Here is a 16277-nt window from a genome sequence, read left to right on the forward strand (position 1 = left end):
TTTGAATGGCAAAATGGTCGGCTTTTCCTCGGGTCATATACTAGTATCAATACTGATGAAGCACTTAAGGATATTCACAGCAAAGACATAGCCAGAATAAAGCAATTTATGATAATAATCTGTGCACTGTTGCACCATCACACAATAATGTACTGCCAAACTGTTGTTTGCATCAAGTAAAACCAAAAGGCCATTTAGTGCAGTGTTGCAGTCCTAAGGGCTTTCAAAACCTCACCCCACAAACGCCATCCAGTCCCTAAGCTTCTCCATCCAGTCCCTAAGCTTCTCCACTCAGCCTCTAAGCTTCTCCACCCTGCCTCTAAGCTTCTCCACCCTGCCTCTAAGCTTCTCCACCCCACCTCTAAGCTTCTCCATCCCGCCTCTAAGCTTCTCCACCCAGCCTCTAAGCTTCTCCATCCTGTCCCTAAGCTTCTCCACCCTGCCTCTAAGCTTCTCCATCCAGCCTCTAAGCTTCTCCACCCAGCCTCTAAGCTTCTCCACCCAGCCTCTAAGCTTCTCCATCCTGCCTCTAAGCTTCTCCACTCTGCCTCTAAGCTTCTCCATGCAGCCTCTAAGCTTCTCAACCCAGCCTCTAAGCTTCTCCATCCAGCCTCTAAGCTTCTCCATCCTTCCTCGAAGCTTCTCCACCCCACCTCTAAGCTTCTCCATCCTGCCTCTAAGCTTCTCCACTCTGCCTCTAAGCTTCTCCATGCAGCCTCTAAGCTTCTCAACCCAGCCTCTAAGCTTCTCCATCCAGCCTCTAAGCTTCTCCATCCTTCCTCGAAGCTTCTCCACCCCGCCTCTAAGCTTCTCCATCCTTCCTGCTGTCGTCTAGTTTCAGATGTGCAGTGGTGAAAATGTCCTTCAAAATGATGCTCAGGAGTCTGTTGGTAATGTACCTTGTGAAACAGACCTGGTTTATTACCATTCAACTCCATCCACCGCAGATATTACAGAGCAGATTTACAAGAATTAATAATTTCAACAGCAGCTGTATTCCACACCCCACCCCCACACAACCCCCCCCCCTCTCTCCCTACCCAAAAAAAAAAAACCCGTGCCAATCTTCACTTCCTCACACTGGTCTACTCCCCCTATTCTCAGTCAGAACATCATGTCTAGAGAGAGAAACACAAGACCAATCCACAATCTCAGATTTTTTTGGTGTGAGGACTGCCCCCCCCCCCCTCACCCCCCTGCATTATATTATACTCACCCTTTCTTTTTCCCCCCTAAAAATACAGAACACCTCCCGTAAGGACACCGAGGAGCTGAAAACAGGATTTTGTACACAATCAGCTTTTAGACACTGCGCACATTAGACTCGTCAACACGGCTGGGAGTACAGGGGCGAGGTGACAGGTAGCAGGGGAACACGACAGCCATTTTTAATCACCGTATAAAAATGTACAGTGACTTTATTGACATATACATTCCATATCTTTACTGCTGCAAGAGAGGGGACGCCCAATATTGCACTTCATTAAAAGTTCAGGCTCAAAACATAACCCAGAATTATCAAACTGAAGTGTAAAGTAGCAACTTCGGAATACACCTATTTTGGATACCATCATTATATACAAGATTAGATAAATCGTACGCTATTTTCCGTCTGAACATAACATTCTCATCAGCCTCCTTTAATCATCCTCATCTCTCTCTTTTCGGTTGACCCATGATGACGCAGTCGACGATGAAGAATACTGTACAGGATTTTACCAAAAAAGTCAACAATATCATTATTTTTTTTGTATTCATAGTTAGGAAGCTGGAAGTATGTTTTTTCTTTTTCTTTTTTTTAAACTCCATGCTCATCCACATTTTCTATGAGCAGACTTTTAAAACTCAATGCAGTTACACTTCAGCCATCAGCTGTGCAACGCTTATGGGGGCCAAGGGTTACAGCGGCCGCATGCAAACACGTCACAAGTTTTTTTTTTTCTTTTCTTTTTTTTCGTTTTTTAATCTTTTCTTCTGAATCCAGAAGGCTCACAGGTTTGGGCGTGAGGGGAGGGGGGCGAGAGACAGGCCTCCCCGTTTGGTTCTCCGGTCGATCCCGAGGTTTTTCGTCACGTGGTTCGCCCCCCCCAAAGGCAGGGGGCATATCGTGACGCAGAGGGACATGTCGCGACGCAGGGAGGCGTATCACGACGCAGGCGGCGTTCGCGGCCGTTGCGCGTTCGCGGGTTTAAAAGGTGTGCGCGTTTCGACACACTCCGCAGCCCAAGGCAAACTCCTCCCCCGTTGGCGGGTGGACCACGTGAAGCGGACACTCCGTCCCTTCCAGCTGCTTGCCTTTCGGACCTGCAGAGGAAAGAGAGGCGACAGGAAAATCACCTTAAACCTGCCCATCCTCAGCAGGAAACCAGCTTCACTACATCACAGGCGTTCAGCAGACACTCCTATCCAGAGACACTGACACAGCTTCCGCATTCTTACACAGCACCCATTTACACAGCTAGATGCATACTGAAGCAGTTCCCGGCTCAGTGGGACAATGGTCATACCGGGGAATCAAACCTGCAACCTTTAGGTTACGAGGCCAGTTCCCAAACCATTACACTACAGTGCCACTCCATCACATGCCTCATACTGCATACTGAGAGAGTGATCTAGTTTGGGAATAATAAAGGAATGGGTATTCAGTACCGGCAGGGCAGTGGGGTTGGGGTTGGGGTTAGGGTTGGTGGGGGTTAGGATTAGAGGGGGGGTCAGTACCAGCAGGGCAGTGGGGTTCGGGTTAGGGTTAGGGTTGGGGGGGTCAGTACCAGCAGGGCAGTGGGGTTAGGGTTAGGGGGGGTTTGGGTTAGGGTTGGGGGGGGTTAGGGTTAGAGGGGGGGGTCAGTACCAGCAGGGCAGTGGGGTTATGGTTAGGGGGGGTTAGGGTAAGGGTTGGGGTTGGGGGGGTTAGGGTTAGGGGGGGTAAGGGTTGGGGGGGGCAGTACGAGCAGGGCAGTGGGGTTATGGTTAGGGGGGGTTAGGGATGGGGGGGTTAGGGTTAGGGTTGGGAGGGGGGGGTTAGGGTTAGGGGGGGTTAGGGTAAGGGTTAGAGGGGGGGCAGTACCGGCAGGGCAGTGGGGTTAGGGATGGGGGGGGTTAGGGTAAGGGTTGGGGGGGGGGTTAGGGTTAGGGGGGGTTAGGGTTAGAGGGGTTGGGGTTGGGGTTGGGGGGGGGGGTTAGGGTTAGGGGGGGTAAGGGTAAGGGTTGGGGGGGGGGGCAGTACCAGCAGGGCAGTGGGGGAGCTCCTCTTTGGGAATGCTGGTCATCCTCTGGAAGTCGTCGTGGCAGGCGTTGCAGAAGTGCGTCGTCCCGAAGCAGAAGAACACGGCCACAGAGCAGCAGTAGCGGCACTTATACTCCAGGAAGTCCGTGCCGTGTTTGGAGCACATCTGCGCCGCAGGACAGAGGAAATGACCTTTAACCCCCACCGCCAACTCGTACTCACATATTCATAACTTACATCATCATACACTCACTCCGCACGTACCTTCGGGTGTCAGAAATATCAGTTAGGACAAAATACATTATTATTATTATTATTATTATTATTATTATTATTATTATTAATAATAATAATATTAATAATTGATGACCCCCCCCCCCCACAGACCTGTGCCCGGGACACGTCTGAGCACGCTCCACAGATCAGCTCGCTGGGGTCGTAGTCATCGCCCTGCCCCGCCTCCGCGTCACAGCGTGCCTCCCCACCGAAATACGCCTGAGGGAGGAGAGTCACAGGGCTCACGTTTCCGTGACGACAGCCCCAGGGCCGCCGCAGGGCTCGCGTCTCACAGCTCAGAGAATCCCCAGCATGCCTCACTCACAGGGCTCCAGGACTGAATGTACGCAAAAACTTTTTAATTGAAGTTTCGTAAACAAATTCTACGCTTCAGAAAATGAACAGCGGAAACGGAGGCAGGCGGCCGCACCTTCTTGCACTTGTAGCAGACGTAGTAGGCGTAGCGGTTCATGGCAAAGCCGGCGGGGTCGTCGTGGAAACGCGCGCCGGGCGTGGTGATGGCCTCGCTCTTGTGCAGCCCCTCGTACTCCAGCCTCATCAAGGCCTTCCTGCGCACGTCCTCGTACAGCTCCTTAATGGGGTCCAGCAGGTCCCGGATCACCGAGTGGTTAATCTTATTCTGGGGCGGAGAGAGGAGAGACGGCGTGGGATCAGGACGCTAGCAAAGAGCTGTCAGAATAATAATACAGAAGGTGGTGCAGTCTCAGGGGTACTGGCCGCGTACCTTGCAGATGGGACAGGACATGAACCCGAAGGTGATGCGTGGGCCCAGCCAGCGGTTCTCCAGAACCCTGCGGGTGCACTGCAGGTGGAACACGTGACTGCAGTCCAGCTGAGGAGGGAGAGAGCACTTAAACTTAATTTAATAAATAACAATAACTTCATTATTAAACTTAGCTTAAAGTTAGTTTGCACAGGAGTTGGGTAGGGAGAGGAAAGGTGGGCAGGGAGGAGAAAGGAGACGCAGGGAGGTGCAGGGAAGGGGAGGTGCAGGGAGGGGAGTTGTAGGGAGGGTCAGGTAGGTGAATGGAGGAGTAGGGAGGAGTATGGAGGTGCAGGGAGGGTTAGGCAGGCTCAGGGAGGTTTAGGGATGGGAGGAGTAGGAAGGAGAAGGGAGGGGAGGTGTAGGGAGGGGAGGCGCAGGGAAGGGAGAGTCAGAGAGGAGTAGAGAGGTTTAGGGAGGGGAGGAGTAGGGAGGAGCAGGAGGGGAGGAGTAGAAAGGCGCAGGGAGGTGTAGGGAGGGGAGGCGCAGGGAAGGGAGGGTCAGAGAGGACTAGGGAGGAGCATGGTGGGGAGGAGTAAGGAGGGTCAGGGAGGTTTAGGGAGTGGAGGAGTAGGGAGGAGCAGGGAGGGGAGGTGTAGGGAGGCGCAGGGAGGGGAGGTGTAGGGAGGTTTAGGGAGGGGAGCAGCAGGGAGGGGAGGAGTAGGGAGGAGCAGGGAGGGGAGGTGTAGGGACGTTTAGGGAGGGGAGGAGTAGGGAGGCGCAGGGAGGTTTAGGGAGGGGAGCAGCAGGGAGGCGCAGGGAGGGGAGGAGTAGGGAGGCACAGAGAGGGGAGGTATAGGGAGGTTTAGGGAGGGGAGGTGTAGGGAGGTTTAGGGAGGGGAGGAGCAGGGAGGGGGCGGCTGACCTGCACAGCGGGCGCGGCGGACAGCGCCTCTGTGAAGCAGATCATGCACATGTCGTCTGCGTCCTGCTTCAGGCAGGTGCTGCTCCGGTCACAGCCGTGGAGGCAGGGCAGGCAGTGGTCCTCGTTCTTCACCCCCCCACAGGGGTGTCCGCACGCGTGTGTCTTACTGCAGGCCAGCTTGGCGTACTCCTGCGAGGGGGGGGGGGGGGGGCACAGGAGTCACAGAAACGCCTCTCTCTGCTGTCAACATCCTGCTCACACTGTCTCACACTGTGCTGTTCACCAAGGGATCCTAAACTCCATTACCTACTCCATGAGCAAACACACTTCCTGTGCCCCGGCCTACAGCCTGATGCATATGGAAATACAGAACCTCTACAGACCATACGGTGCCATGCAAACTCACTGCATGCAGTCACAAGCAAACCAGTATCTTTCAGGGTAAGAACCACAGGCATGTCCTCTGCTTCAGGCTTTACTAAACTGCAGCCTAATACAGGTGGAAATGCGATACTGCACACTCAGGAGAATGCCTTTGGCAGGTAAAGAACAGTGTTACATGCGCACACACACACACACAGCGGAGGTGCTCTACCTGGCAGTCGGGGTCGGAGCACACACTCCCCACAGCAGACAGCTCCGTGCCGCTCCTGGTGCCGCAGAACCTGCAGGCCTCGGAGCTGCTGGAGGCCGGCTTGCCTGCAGGACACAGAGAACAGGCGCTCAGCACAGCCCACAGAACAGCCAAACACAGCCCACAGCACAGCCAAACAGCCCACAGCCCAACACAGTCCACAGAACAGCCAAACACAGCCCACACTCAGCACAGCCCAACATAGCCCACAACACAGCCAAACCATGGCCACAGCCCAGCACAGCCCAACACAGCCCACATGCTCAGCACACAGCACAACCCACACCAGGCCGGTCCCCACATTCCACCAGGAGCCTTCAGTTTAACATTCTCAGGGATTCCACCACAGTTTGACCTCATTTTTATAGTGTCCTTATGCGACCAATGAGAAAATAATAAATGTTTTTTTTTAAATTAAATAAAAGTCAAACTGGTTCATATTTCATGGCTTTTCAGTTCAGTGTTTGTTCGGCCACGTGAGGAGAGAGATTAATACTCTGTACTCAGGAGATACTGCAGCGGCAGCAGTTTATTTTGGGATAATTCATAAACAGAGGATTCCAGCTGATAATGAGGTAATTAATCAGCGGTATGCTGAGCAGTGCTGGGTTTTGCGGTGGGAAGGCCTGGGTTTGGGGCCTGTTATATTTCAGACCGCACAGTGAGCGAGGAGCGTGAGCAGGGCCTGAAGCTGGATTACACATCGACTGCTAAGCGGCCCGATTTTTAATTAGCACATCGCACATTACACACCACCCAAATGCCACCCACAAGTCTATATTTAGACGCTATAAAATAGCCTGCATATTTGACACTTGGTCTGACACACAAACTCTATGTTCTGCATTGATTTCCCAGTTTGATTTGATTTCCAATGGGTCCCAGTGAATTGCAGGAATGGTTTTACATAAACAGGGCGCTGTAGGATTGCGTCTCCATAGCGGTCAGCAATGTGTTTGGCGTCTGTGTTTTGCAGAAATAGTAATTTCACCAAAATAACCAGAATGTTAAGAGCTTCTGTACATATGCATCCATGATATGCTTAAGCTCATGTTTCTAAAATAAAAACCTTCAGCTCATGTAATGCATTAACGGAACTGGATGAACTGAGTCAGTCATCGTTATTACGCAGGTGTAGTCTGGTTTGTGGCCCCATTATGAACATCAAGCAGGTGTAGTCTGATTTGTGGCCCCATTATGAACATCAAGCAGGTGTAGTCTGATTTGTGGCCCCATTATGAACATCATGCAGGTGCAGTCTGGTTTGTGGCCCCATTATGACCATCATGCAGGTGCAGTCTGGTTTGTGGCCCCATAATGAACGTCACGCAGATGAAAGTCTGGTTTGTGGCCCCGTTACCTGTGTGCTCTCTGAACTCCACCATGGCCTTCATGGTCTTGGAGTCGGCCAGGGCCATGAGCCAGAAGAGCTTGGTTCTCCCGCAGCCTTCATGAAGGTCCACCTTGATGGCCTCCTCCTCCTCTTTGAAGACCTTTAAAAGGAGGCAAGCCCAAGCTAGAGATGACTGACAGGAGAATGGAGTCTGTTTCAGCACTACAGAGCACAGGTGTATGTGGGTGGGTAGATACTCACACTCACACCAGAGAGAGGTCAGTGCTGTATGTGTGTGTGTGTGTGTGTGTGTACCTGTCTCTGGTGTGTGTGCATGAGTGTGTGTGTGTACCTTTTTCTGGAGTGAGCGTGTGTGTGTACCTGTCTCTGGTGTGTGTGTGTGTGTGTGTGTGTGTACCTGTCTCTGGTGGGAGCGTGTATGTGTGTGTGTGTGTGTGTGTGTGTGAATGTGAGTGAGTGTGTGTGTGTGTGTGTGTGTGTGTGCGTGTACCTGTCTCTGGTGGGAGCGTGCGTGTGTGTATCTGAACCTGTCTCTGGTGGGAGCGTGTGTGTGTGTGTGTGTGTGTGTGTGTGTACCTGTCTCTGGTGGGAGCGGGTGCGCCGGTGCAGATGGAGGAACCGGTCGCAGTCTGTGCACAGGTTCCCACACATGTTACACAGGATGATGGCTGCAGTCTCTCCGTCGTCATGGTTATCACACATGGGCTGGAGGAGAAAGAGACCCAGGTCACGGACAAACACACGCAGAGACACACGCACACACACACACACACGCTGACACGTACTGGCACATCATCAACATTTTATTTTGTGAGAATATGCAGTCAGTGTTTTCCCTGTGCTCAAACTCCCAGAAGGCATTGCATTAATGGGAATTGTATTACAAAGCTAAATTGGTTTTTGCTAAGACTGAAAACAGGACTGATTTATGACAGTGAACACTTCTAAAATAATAAATACGAGACATAAAATCATAAAACACATTGAGTGAATTAAGTGCCACTAATGCTTGCGAAGACAAGCCGCCCTTCAGAGTGAAACGCTATTCAGAGGCAGCAGGAGGGTGAAACAGTGAAGATATGCGGCGGCCATTTTATGTCACCGCCACACACAGCTCTGGTTTCCCTCTATCCATCCCTCTCTCCCTCCTTCCATCTTCCATCTTTCTCCCTCTCTCCTTTTCTATCTCCCTCCCTCTCTCCGTCCCTCCCTACCATCTGTTTCTGCTGTCCATCCTTGCCCATCCATCGCCCGGAGGACAGTCTGTCCACGTGGTCCTGGTCCAGTACACACAGGGAGGCCAGGGCCAGCCAGAGCTACGAGACAGAGGCACAGGTCAGAAACACACACACGCTTACACACACATGTCCGCACGCACATGCGCACACACACGAGTGAAAGTCTCACAAACACACACACACTGACAAAAGAGTAATTTGTAAAATCTTCCCATAATGCACTGGTCGTGACTGCAGCACAGGCGTACCCTGGTGGTGGCGATGCAGCGCACAGGTGCGCGATGCTCCTCCTCCATCTTGGTGAGGGCGATGATGGTCTCTGCGATGGCGTTCTTCGTCACTCGGGACCAGGCCTCTGACAGGTGACCCTGACCAGGACAAAAACATTCCTCTTATTCTCTAACACACAGCAGGACCTCTTTAAAAATACATACATATATATAAATAATACATACATACAAATACATACACACCATACTGAACCAATCACACTGCTCAAGATAGGAGTACAGTTTTCTGTGATACAATTACTTCACATACAAATTTAGGCACAACATTTTTTTTAATTTAATCACACTCTAATCGTGGGCAGGTTATCTAATTAGCATCCAGGCTCTGAGGCAATTTCATGGCCAAGTGGAGTAAAAACTACATTTCCCAGACTGCTCTGGGGCTGAGGCAGAGTAGGAAGCCCGTACTCACAGCAGCCATGTCTTTGACCAGCTTAATGATGATCTCAGCGATCTGTGGGGGGGTGGAGCCCTTCATCCACCAGTGGCTCTCCCCCCTCCTGATGTAGCTGCAGAAGGAAGGAGCTCAGATCAGCACACACACACACGTACATACACACACACTGGCACAGTCAGCTCTGCCCTCAATAACACACCTGCAGTGACGGGACCTGCCATGATCCACCAATCAGAGATTAGCACATGCTCAAGCTCGCTCTGCCCACAGGGCTCAGCAAGAGGCAAAACCTCATTTTAATACATTCAAACCATAAAAAATACAACATAAGAATATCTGATCCTTTAAAGTCTATAGCTGACCTAGGCCAGTCATTTTAACAGGTCCCCTGATTCAGAGGTAGTAACATGGCGGTGTTGTTTTAGGGGATGGCGGTGCAGTCCCCCCCCCGCGGGCACACGGAGCTCACCTGGAGTTGAAGATCATGGGCAGGGTGACGGTGGTGACGCCCTTGCCGGCGGTGGTGCCCGCTGTGCCCGCGATGCTGGTGCCCTTGGCTTTGAGCTGCACGGTCAGCGCCTTGGCGATGCAGCCCAGGAACATGTCCAGCACGCCCAGCCGGGTCCAGTCCCCCTTCTCCGTGGAGTGGATGATGTCACTGATGTCCGCGGGGGGGAGGGCCTTCACCCCGATGATGCTGGCCAGCCGGGCGGGGGTCACCTCGGGCAGCACGCGCCGCAGCAGGGAGGTAACCTGTGGGGGGGCACGAGGGGGGGGGGGGGGGCAGGGCCAGGGGGTCAGTGCTGGGTCTGTAATGCTGCCTCTTCCTGCTGTCTCAGGTGCAGTATTACAGGACTGAAATGGGAATAAAGCTGTTCCTTATGTTTCTCTTCATTGGTAATTCTGCGGCAGTAATATCTGGTTGACTGAACTATCCGAAGTTAACAAACCCCTGGTGCCTGACACCACTGACCTGTCTCTGCACTCGGGTGCAGTACGGACCTGTCTCTGCACGCGGGTGCAGTACTGACCTGTCTCTGCACGCGGGTGCAGTACTGACCTGTCTCTGCACTCGGGTGCAGTACTGACCTGTCTCTGCACTCGGGTGCAGTACTGACCTGTCTCTGCACTCGGGTGCAGTACTGACCTGTCTCTGCACGCGGGGCGAGGCACTGACCTGTCTCTGCACGCGGGGCGAGGCGGTGTGCAGCAGGGAGAACAGGTCCTGCAGGAGGGTGAGCTGCTGGGCCAGGTACTGCCGGCCCACGTTGGAGCCGCTCAGCGCCAGCACCATGGACAGCAGCTCGAAGCAGTACGCGTCCGAGGAGGCGTCCTCATCGCTGGGCTGAGAGTTGGCGTTCTCCTTGCTGGAGATGGCATGTTCCCACTCCTCACGCACACGCGTGGCCTCCATGCGGATGGCCTGGACGATGTGGGCGCACACCTGGACCCAAAGGTAGGGAAGGACAGCAGTTAGACTCAGCATCTTTACGGCATCTTACTACAGCACCAAAATAGTGTGAGTGTGTGTGTGTGTGTGTGTGTGTGTGTGTGTGTGTGTGTGTGTGTGTGTGTGTGTGTGTGTGTGTGCACACTAGCGTACCTGTTTCTGCAGGTTAGTCAGTTTGCTCCTGCTGAAGATGATTCCCACCATGTGTTCTTTCAGGTCTGCGTCAGATGGAGCCTGTAAATAAACAAACGATTAAACACCTCCATCACTGCTAATGCACATCTAACTGATCACCCTTATACCCAACACAAGAGCAACATCTGCCTTTTACCACACCAGCCCTGACTGAGGGGGACACCTTCCCCAGCCCCACACTGCCCACCCCTACACCCACCCCCACACTACCCACTTCCACCCCCACCCCCACACTTCTGAACCCCACCTCCACCCCCACACTGACCTTGTCCTCTCCTTCAGGGGAAGACAGCAGGTTCTTCTCCTCCTGTTCTGGGGTCGGCTCGGCGTCCCCACAGATCAGCTTCCCGAACACCTGTGAGCAGAGAGGCCCCCCCCAAAAATCAGCTTCAGAAAAACCCCTAAATAAACCTGCTACAAACCCACTGCTTCAGAAAGGAACCGGAATAAACCAGATACAAAACGAGACGGAGCTGTGCAGGTGTTAACGTGTGTGGAGACAGGACTGTACAGGTGTTAACGCCCGTGCACAGGTGAGCCGCGGCAGGTGAACGCACCTGTGAGGTGATGAGGCGGAAGACACGCAAGGTCTCGGCCTCGCAGTTCTTCTGCTGGGCCACGCTGGCCGACACCTGCCCGGCGATCTTGATGCTGTCGCCCTCCTTCCAGCCCAGCACCTTGACCTGCCGCACGCGCAGCGTGTTCTCCGGGCCCTTCAGCTCCAGCTTCACCACGTGGTGGTCCCCCCCGGGGAGCTCGCTGGACACCCAGCCCATGTGCCGCGAGTCCAGGTCCACCTGCAGGGGGCGCAAGCATCTGGTTAGCGCGACTGTGTTAGCGTGACTGTGTTCGCGTGGGCGGGATCCCCCAGGCTGGATCCCTGCCCTCAGTTCGGCCGCCATTTTGAGCTGCGACGGGTCTGACGTAAAACGACCGAGCTTTCGCCTCGAAGCCATAAACATGAAATGTCACATGACCTCAGCGCCTGCGCAGAGTGAAACCTCAAAGCTTTACTGACCAGCAAATGAGGCTGAACAACAAATAATACAACTGCAATCCATACCACTGGAACAGGCTTAATGCCAGCTTTGAGTGCCTGACCTCTTTAGGGTCAGGTCGATATCTGAAAGGCCATACCTGTTTAATCCTGCAGAGATCCTCAACAGCTTTCCCACACAGGAATGTCATGGACGTCACCTTGTTCTGTCAACATGGAGGGTGAAGCAAGATGTTAGACCACATGCATCTGAACAGAGGGCCTTTCTGATGTTTTAAACCACAACCGTGATCATCCAATTACTCCTCATTAGACTGACTGAGTTCACCTCTTAAAACACAAATGTATGCACAGGTATGATCTTCCAAAGTTTGATAAGACCAGCTTCTAACTGAATAAAATAAAGTAAATGTAATGTGACAAACGCAGCTGCACAGAGATGACCATATACACTCAGAGAGTACCCTCGGGTGTTTCTAGGACCAAATAAAAGCAAAACTTGAGTTTGTTCGGAAATACCCTCACATCAGAGCCTCTAAAGGACCATTGAAAGTGTACGGTGTCTCAGAGGGTGGGTGGGTGGCGGGGTGAATCCCAAACTCACCCCGATGTCGCGGGAGTTGTCCACGTGCACACACACGTAGGCGGCGCTGATGCCCTTGACGCAGCTGATGGTGATGCTCTTGGTCTTGTTCTTGTCCTCGTCGCCGGACTCCCAGAAGGTCTCGGTGGAGCCGTCGGTCAGGCTGCCGATCATGGCGGGCCGGCTGGACGTCTTAATGTCCACTGCGCTGGTGAGGTCCTTCAGACAGGTCACCACACACAGCTCCTGCACACAGAACCAGCGTCAACCGAGCTGTCTGCTAAACCAGGCCTGCACACTGCAGTGCAGAAAGGTTTGCACACTGACACACTCTTTGTCTTGGCTCTGTACTGCAGCACACTGGGATGTGAAATGAATCATGAGGTTAAAGTGCAGACTGTCAGTTTTAATTTGAGGACATCTGCATCCATATCAGGTGGACCGTGTAGGAATCACCACCCTGTTTAAGCACAGTCCCTGCATTTCTCCCTAAAAGCAGAGCAGACCTGGCTGATGGCCTCGTATCCAGACTGCACGCTGATGTTGAAGCTCTCCTCGCTGTCCCCGTCGTCAGACTTGGACAGGATGTTGTTGATGTGGTGAAAGACGTTGCTCTGGTGGAGGAACTGATGGTCCGACTGCTTGAACTTCAGACTCCAGCACCTGCAGCAGAACCAGGTGGTGACAAAATGTGGCCCGTGTGGAACAGTGATGTGGGTGGGGTTAGTGAGGTACAGATGTGGGCGGGCAGAGTCAGTGAGGTAGAGATGTTGGCGGGGTCAGTGAGGTAGAGATGTTGGCGGGTTCAGTGAGGTAGAGATGTGGGCGGGGTCAGTGAGGTAGTGATGTGGGCGGGGTCTGGGCGGGACAGCTCACCTGAGGGCCATCTGCTGCAGGGAGCTGCCGCTGGGCAGTGACATCATCAGGTCGGAGATGGTCTGCAGCAGGCGGTGGAAGGTGTGGGGGAGGGGGTGCGCCGCCTCCCCCGCGATCACGATGTCCGAGAGGGGGTGCTCACACACGCCCAGGTCCTTCTCCTGCGCAGAACACACACCACTTACACACACGCCCAGGTCCTTCTCCTGCGCAGAACACACACCACTTACACACACGCCCAGGTCCTTCTCCTGCGCAGAACACACACCACTTACACACACGCCCAGGTCCTTCTCCTGCGCAGAACACACACCACTTACACACACGCCCAGGTCCTTCTCCTGCGCAGAACACACACCACTTACACACACGCCCAGGTCCTTCTCCTGCGCAGAACACACACCACTTACACACACGCCCAGGTCCTTCTCCTGCGCAGAACACACACCACTTACACACACGCCCAGGTCCTTCTCCTGTGCAGAACACACACCACTCACACACACGCCCAGGTCCTTCTCCTGCGCAGAACACACACCACTCACACACACGCCCAGGTCCTTCTCCGGCGCAGAACACACACCACTCACACACACGCCCAGGTCGTTCTCCGGCGCAGAACACACACCACTTACACACACGCCCAGGTCCTTCTCCTGCGCAGAACACACACCACTTACACACCGCTAACACCAACACTGAGTGTGTGGAATAAATAAGAATACACCACAAACCAGTCCAGCTTCCTCAGCCCAAACAACTCAAAACTCAAAGCACTAAGCATCATCATCATCATCATCATCCTCATTTCAGTGTCACCTGCTCCACGTTCTCCTTGTTGGCTTTGTTTTCTTCGTCCTCCTCTTCCTCCGGCTCGAACGGCGAGGGTGTGAGGGAGGCCACGAAGTGCCAGAGGATGTCGTGGAGCGAGGTGGTCTGGATCACGTTGCACAGCAACCAGTTAAAGGCCTGACAGGGAGGGGACAGAGAGGGGAGGGACCCGATTTAGGCCACAGCATAGCACCCCATCACCAATGGGGCAGGGGGGAAGACAGTGCGTGGTGGTGGAGGACGGGGCAGAGGACGGGGCAGGGGGTTGAGGACAGTGCAGGGGGCGGAGGACAGTACGGGGGGAGGGGGGGGGTTGAGGACAGTGCGGGGGTGGAGGACAGCGTGAGGAGGGGGGTGGAGGACAGGGTGGGGAGGGGGGTGTTTGGGGGGGGGGGTGGAGGACCGCACGGGGGGTGGAGTACAGTGCGGGGGGCGGAGGACAGGGCGGGGGGCAGAGGACAGTGCGGGGGGTGGAGGACAGGGTGGGGAGGGGGGGTGTTTGGGGGGAGGGTGGAGGTCAGAGCGTGGGGGTGGAGGACCGCACGGGGGGGTGGAGGTCAGAGCAGGGGGGGGCAGACCCACCTCCATGGCGAACACCCTGCAGGCAGACTGGCGCAGCGCGTGCTTCATGGCCACCTCCAGCCCCTCCAGGTCGTGGTGCTGGATGACGAAGGCCAGGACGGGCCACTGGAAGTTTCGCTCGCCCTTACTGAGCGAGCCGTGCGCCGAAATCAGGCGGGACAGCTCGGGGGAGGGGTGCCTCAGCAGGGAGGAGCCCACTTCTGAGACGGGACGGAGACACGGCCTGGTTATAACTTGCACACAAAACTTTCTGGGCAGGCACAAATCCTACTATTCTTGCATCAAGAAGGCCAAACTCACTTTACAAGATAAAAAAAGAAATATGTTACATATCAGTGGGAGCATGACACTGTCTGGCACCCTAGATCCCCCACCTGCCCTCCTGCACTACAGGGCTCTTATGTGCAGCAGCACGGATTCTCTGTATCCATACAGTCCATAACTCAGTACAGCACAGTATGTCTTAATGCCATCTGCCCACTTCTACCCACAGTCCACCCACTGTAACCGTGGTGACGGGGAGCACACCTGCATCTCCGCTGTGGACGCGGCGGCGGGGCACGGCCTTGACCCGCGCGGGTGACGCCGAGTGCTGCTTGTCGTACTCCGAGGCCACCACCGAGTAGGAGCGCTGGAACACGGTCCGCTTGGCCGTGTCGCTGTCCGTGATCGGGCTGGTCTCCAGGCTGGGGGCCACAACACCAGCGTCAGACCCGCCCAAAAACCGCCGACACGATCACTTACAGAGGCACTGCTTCACAGCACACGCTAACAAAGTACTGTACCACACCCTTATAAAACACGCTAACACTTAATGTCCATTTCTGCTACACAACACCTTCCACACTTTAACCCAACCACACAGATTGAACAGCAGCACTATGAAGAACTGGGACTCTTCTAATATGGACACACAATACTGGAATTAGTGCTGAAACACTGCATTTCCAATACAGCAAGACAATACAAATTCACAACATTTATATCAACAGCAAACCTATACATAAGAGCAAGGAGCTCTAATCCCTCTCAACATCATCGGGAAGAGTGGACTAAGGTCAAAGCTCCTGCTACTGTTGCCCGATTGGGACGCCGTCCTGAAGGGGGCGAGGTTTGGGCTACCTGGGAGGCATGGACTTCATGTTGCTCTCGGGCTCCTCGAAGACGTTGGGACAGGCGTCAGGGGTGACGGAGATGTAGGGTGCCGGGACAGAGGTGGAGCGCAGGTACCTCATCTCGTCCTGGAAGAGGTTATCATCCTGATATGCCCCGAAACTCTCTGTGTGATGCCTACAGACAAGAAGGAGAGGAGCTGTGTCACACAGACCCAGTACTGCGACTCAGCGCTACCATTGGCCAACACGTTCAGCTCTGTGCTTCCATTGGCCAACATGTTCAGCTCTGCACTTCCATTGGGCAATACGTTTAGCTCAGTGCTTAAAATGGTCTCTAATGGCCTCAGCAGGAAGAGGTTATGTCCCATTACTGTGGTCAATAACTTTGCATTTAAAACTCATCCAATGTCAAACTCGAGTCCTGGAAGGCTGCAGTGCCTGCAGGGACTTGTAGTTTTCTTTCCATCAGCAGCTAATTAAGGCCATGAGAACAAGGAGTGTGGATATGTTAACCAGTCAGCGATTAAATGAATCACTGGCACTGAAACATACTAAAAACCAGAAGACACTGCAGATCTCCAGGACTG

The 16277-nt window shown here is 53.8% G+C and overlaps 1 protein-coding gene across 16 annotated transcripts in view; it reads right to left on the reverse strand.

The window, feature by feature from the left end:
• Positions 1-1383: 1383 nt before the first annotated feature.
• Positions 1384-16277, reverse strand: part of mycbp2 (MYC binding protein 2) — a 104413-nt gene continuing 89519 nt past the window's right edge. For all 16 annotated transcript variants that reach the window (XM_035392821.1, XM_035392816.1, XM_035392819.1 and 13 more), the window contains 25 exons: positions 15698-15865; positions 15104-15261; positions 14576-14775; positions 13982-14131; positions 13163-13323; positions 12793-12949; positions 12308-12532; positions 11844-11909; positions 11264-11503; positions 10972-11061; positions 10665-10745; positions 10239-10505; positions 9531-9814; positions 9077-9173; positions 8623-8742; positions 8351-8452; positions 7713-7841; positions 7143-7275; positions 5744-5847; positions 5149-5337; positions 4245-4352; positions 3930-4139; positions 3611-3718; positions 3224-3389; positions 1384-2304 (listed from right to left, as the gene is read on the reverse strand). In XM_035392821.1, the coding sequence (XP_035248712.1) occupies positions 2189-2304; positions 3224-3389; positions 3611-3718; positions 3930-4139; positions 4245-4352; positions 5149-5337; positions 5744-5847; positions 7143-7275; positions 7713-7841; positions 8351-8452; positions 8623-8742; positions 9077-9173; positions 9531-9814; positions 10239-10505; positions 10665-10745; positions 10972-11061; positions 11264-11503; positions 11844-11909; positions 12308-12532; positions 12793-12949; positions 13163-13323; positions 13982-14131; positions 14576-14775; positions 15104-15261; positions 15698-15865 (3829 nt within the window). In that variant the 3' untranslated portion in view covers positions 1384-2188. The remainder of the gene's footprint in view (positions 2305-3223; positions 3390-3610; positions 3719-3929; positions 4140-4244; positions 4353-5148; positions 5338-5743; positions 5848-7142; positions 7276-7712; positions 7842-8350; positions 8453-8622; positions 8743-9076; positions 9174-9530; positions 9815-10238; positions 10506-10664; positions 10746-10971; positions 11062-11263; positions 11504-11843; positions 11910-12307; positions 12533-12792; positions 12950-13162; positions 13324-13981; positions 14132-14575; positions 14776-15103; positions 15262-15697; positions 15866-16277) is intronic.

Source organism: Anguilla anguilla, chromosome 15 (genome assembly GCF_013347855.1).
Source record: "Anguilla anguilla isolate fAngAng1 chromosome 15, fAngAng1.pri, whole genome shotgun sequence".
NCBI lineage: Eukaryota > Metazoa > Chordata > Actinopteri > Anguilliformes > Anguillidae > Anguilla > Anguilla anguilla.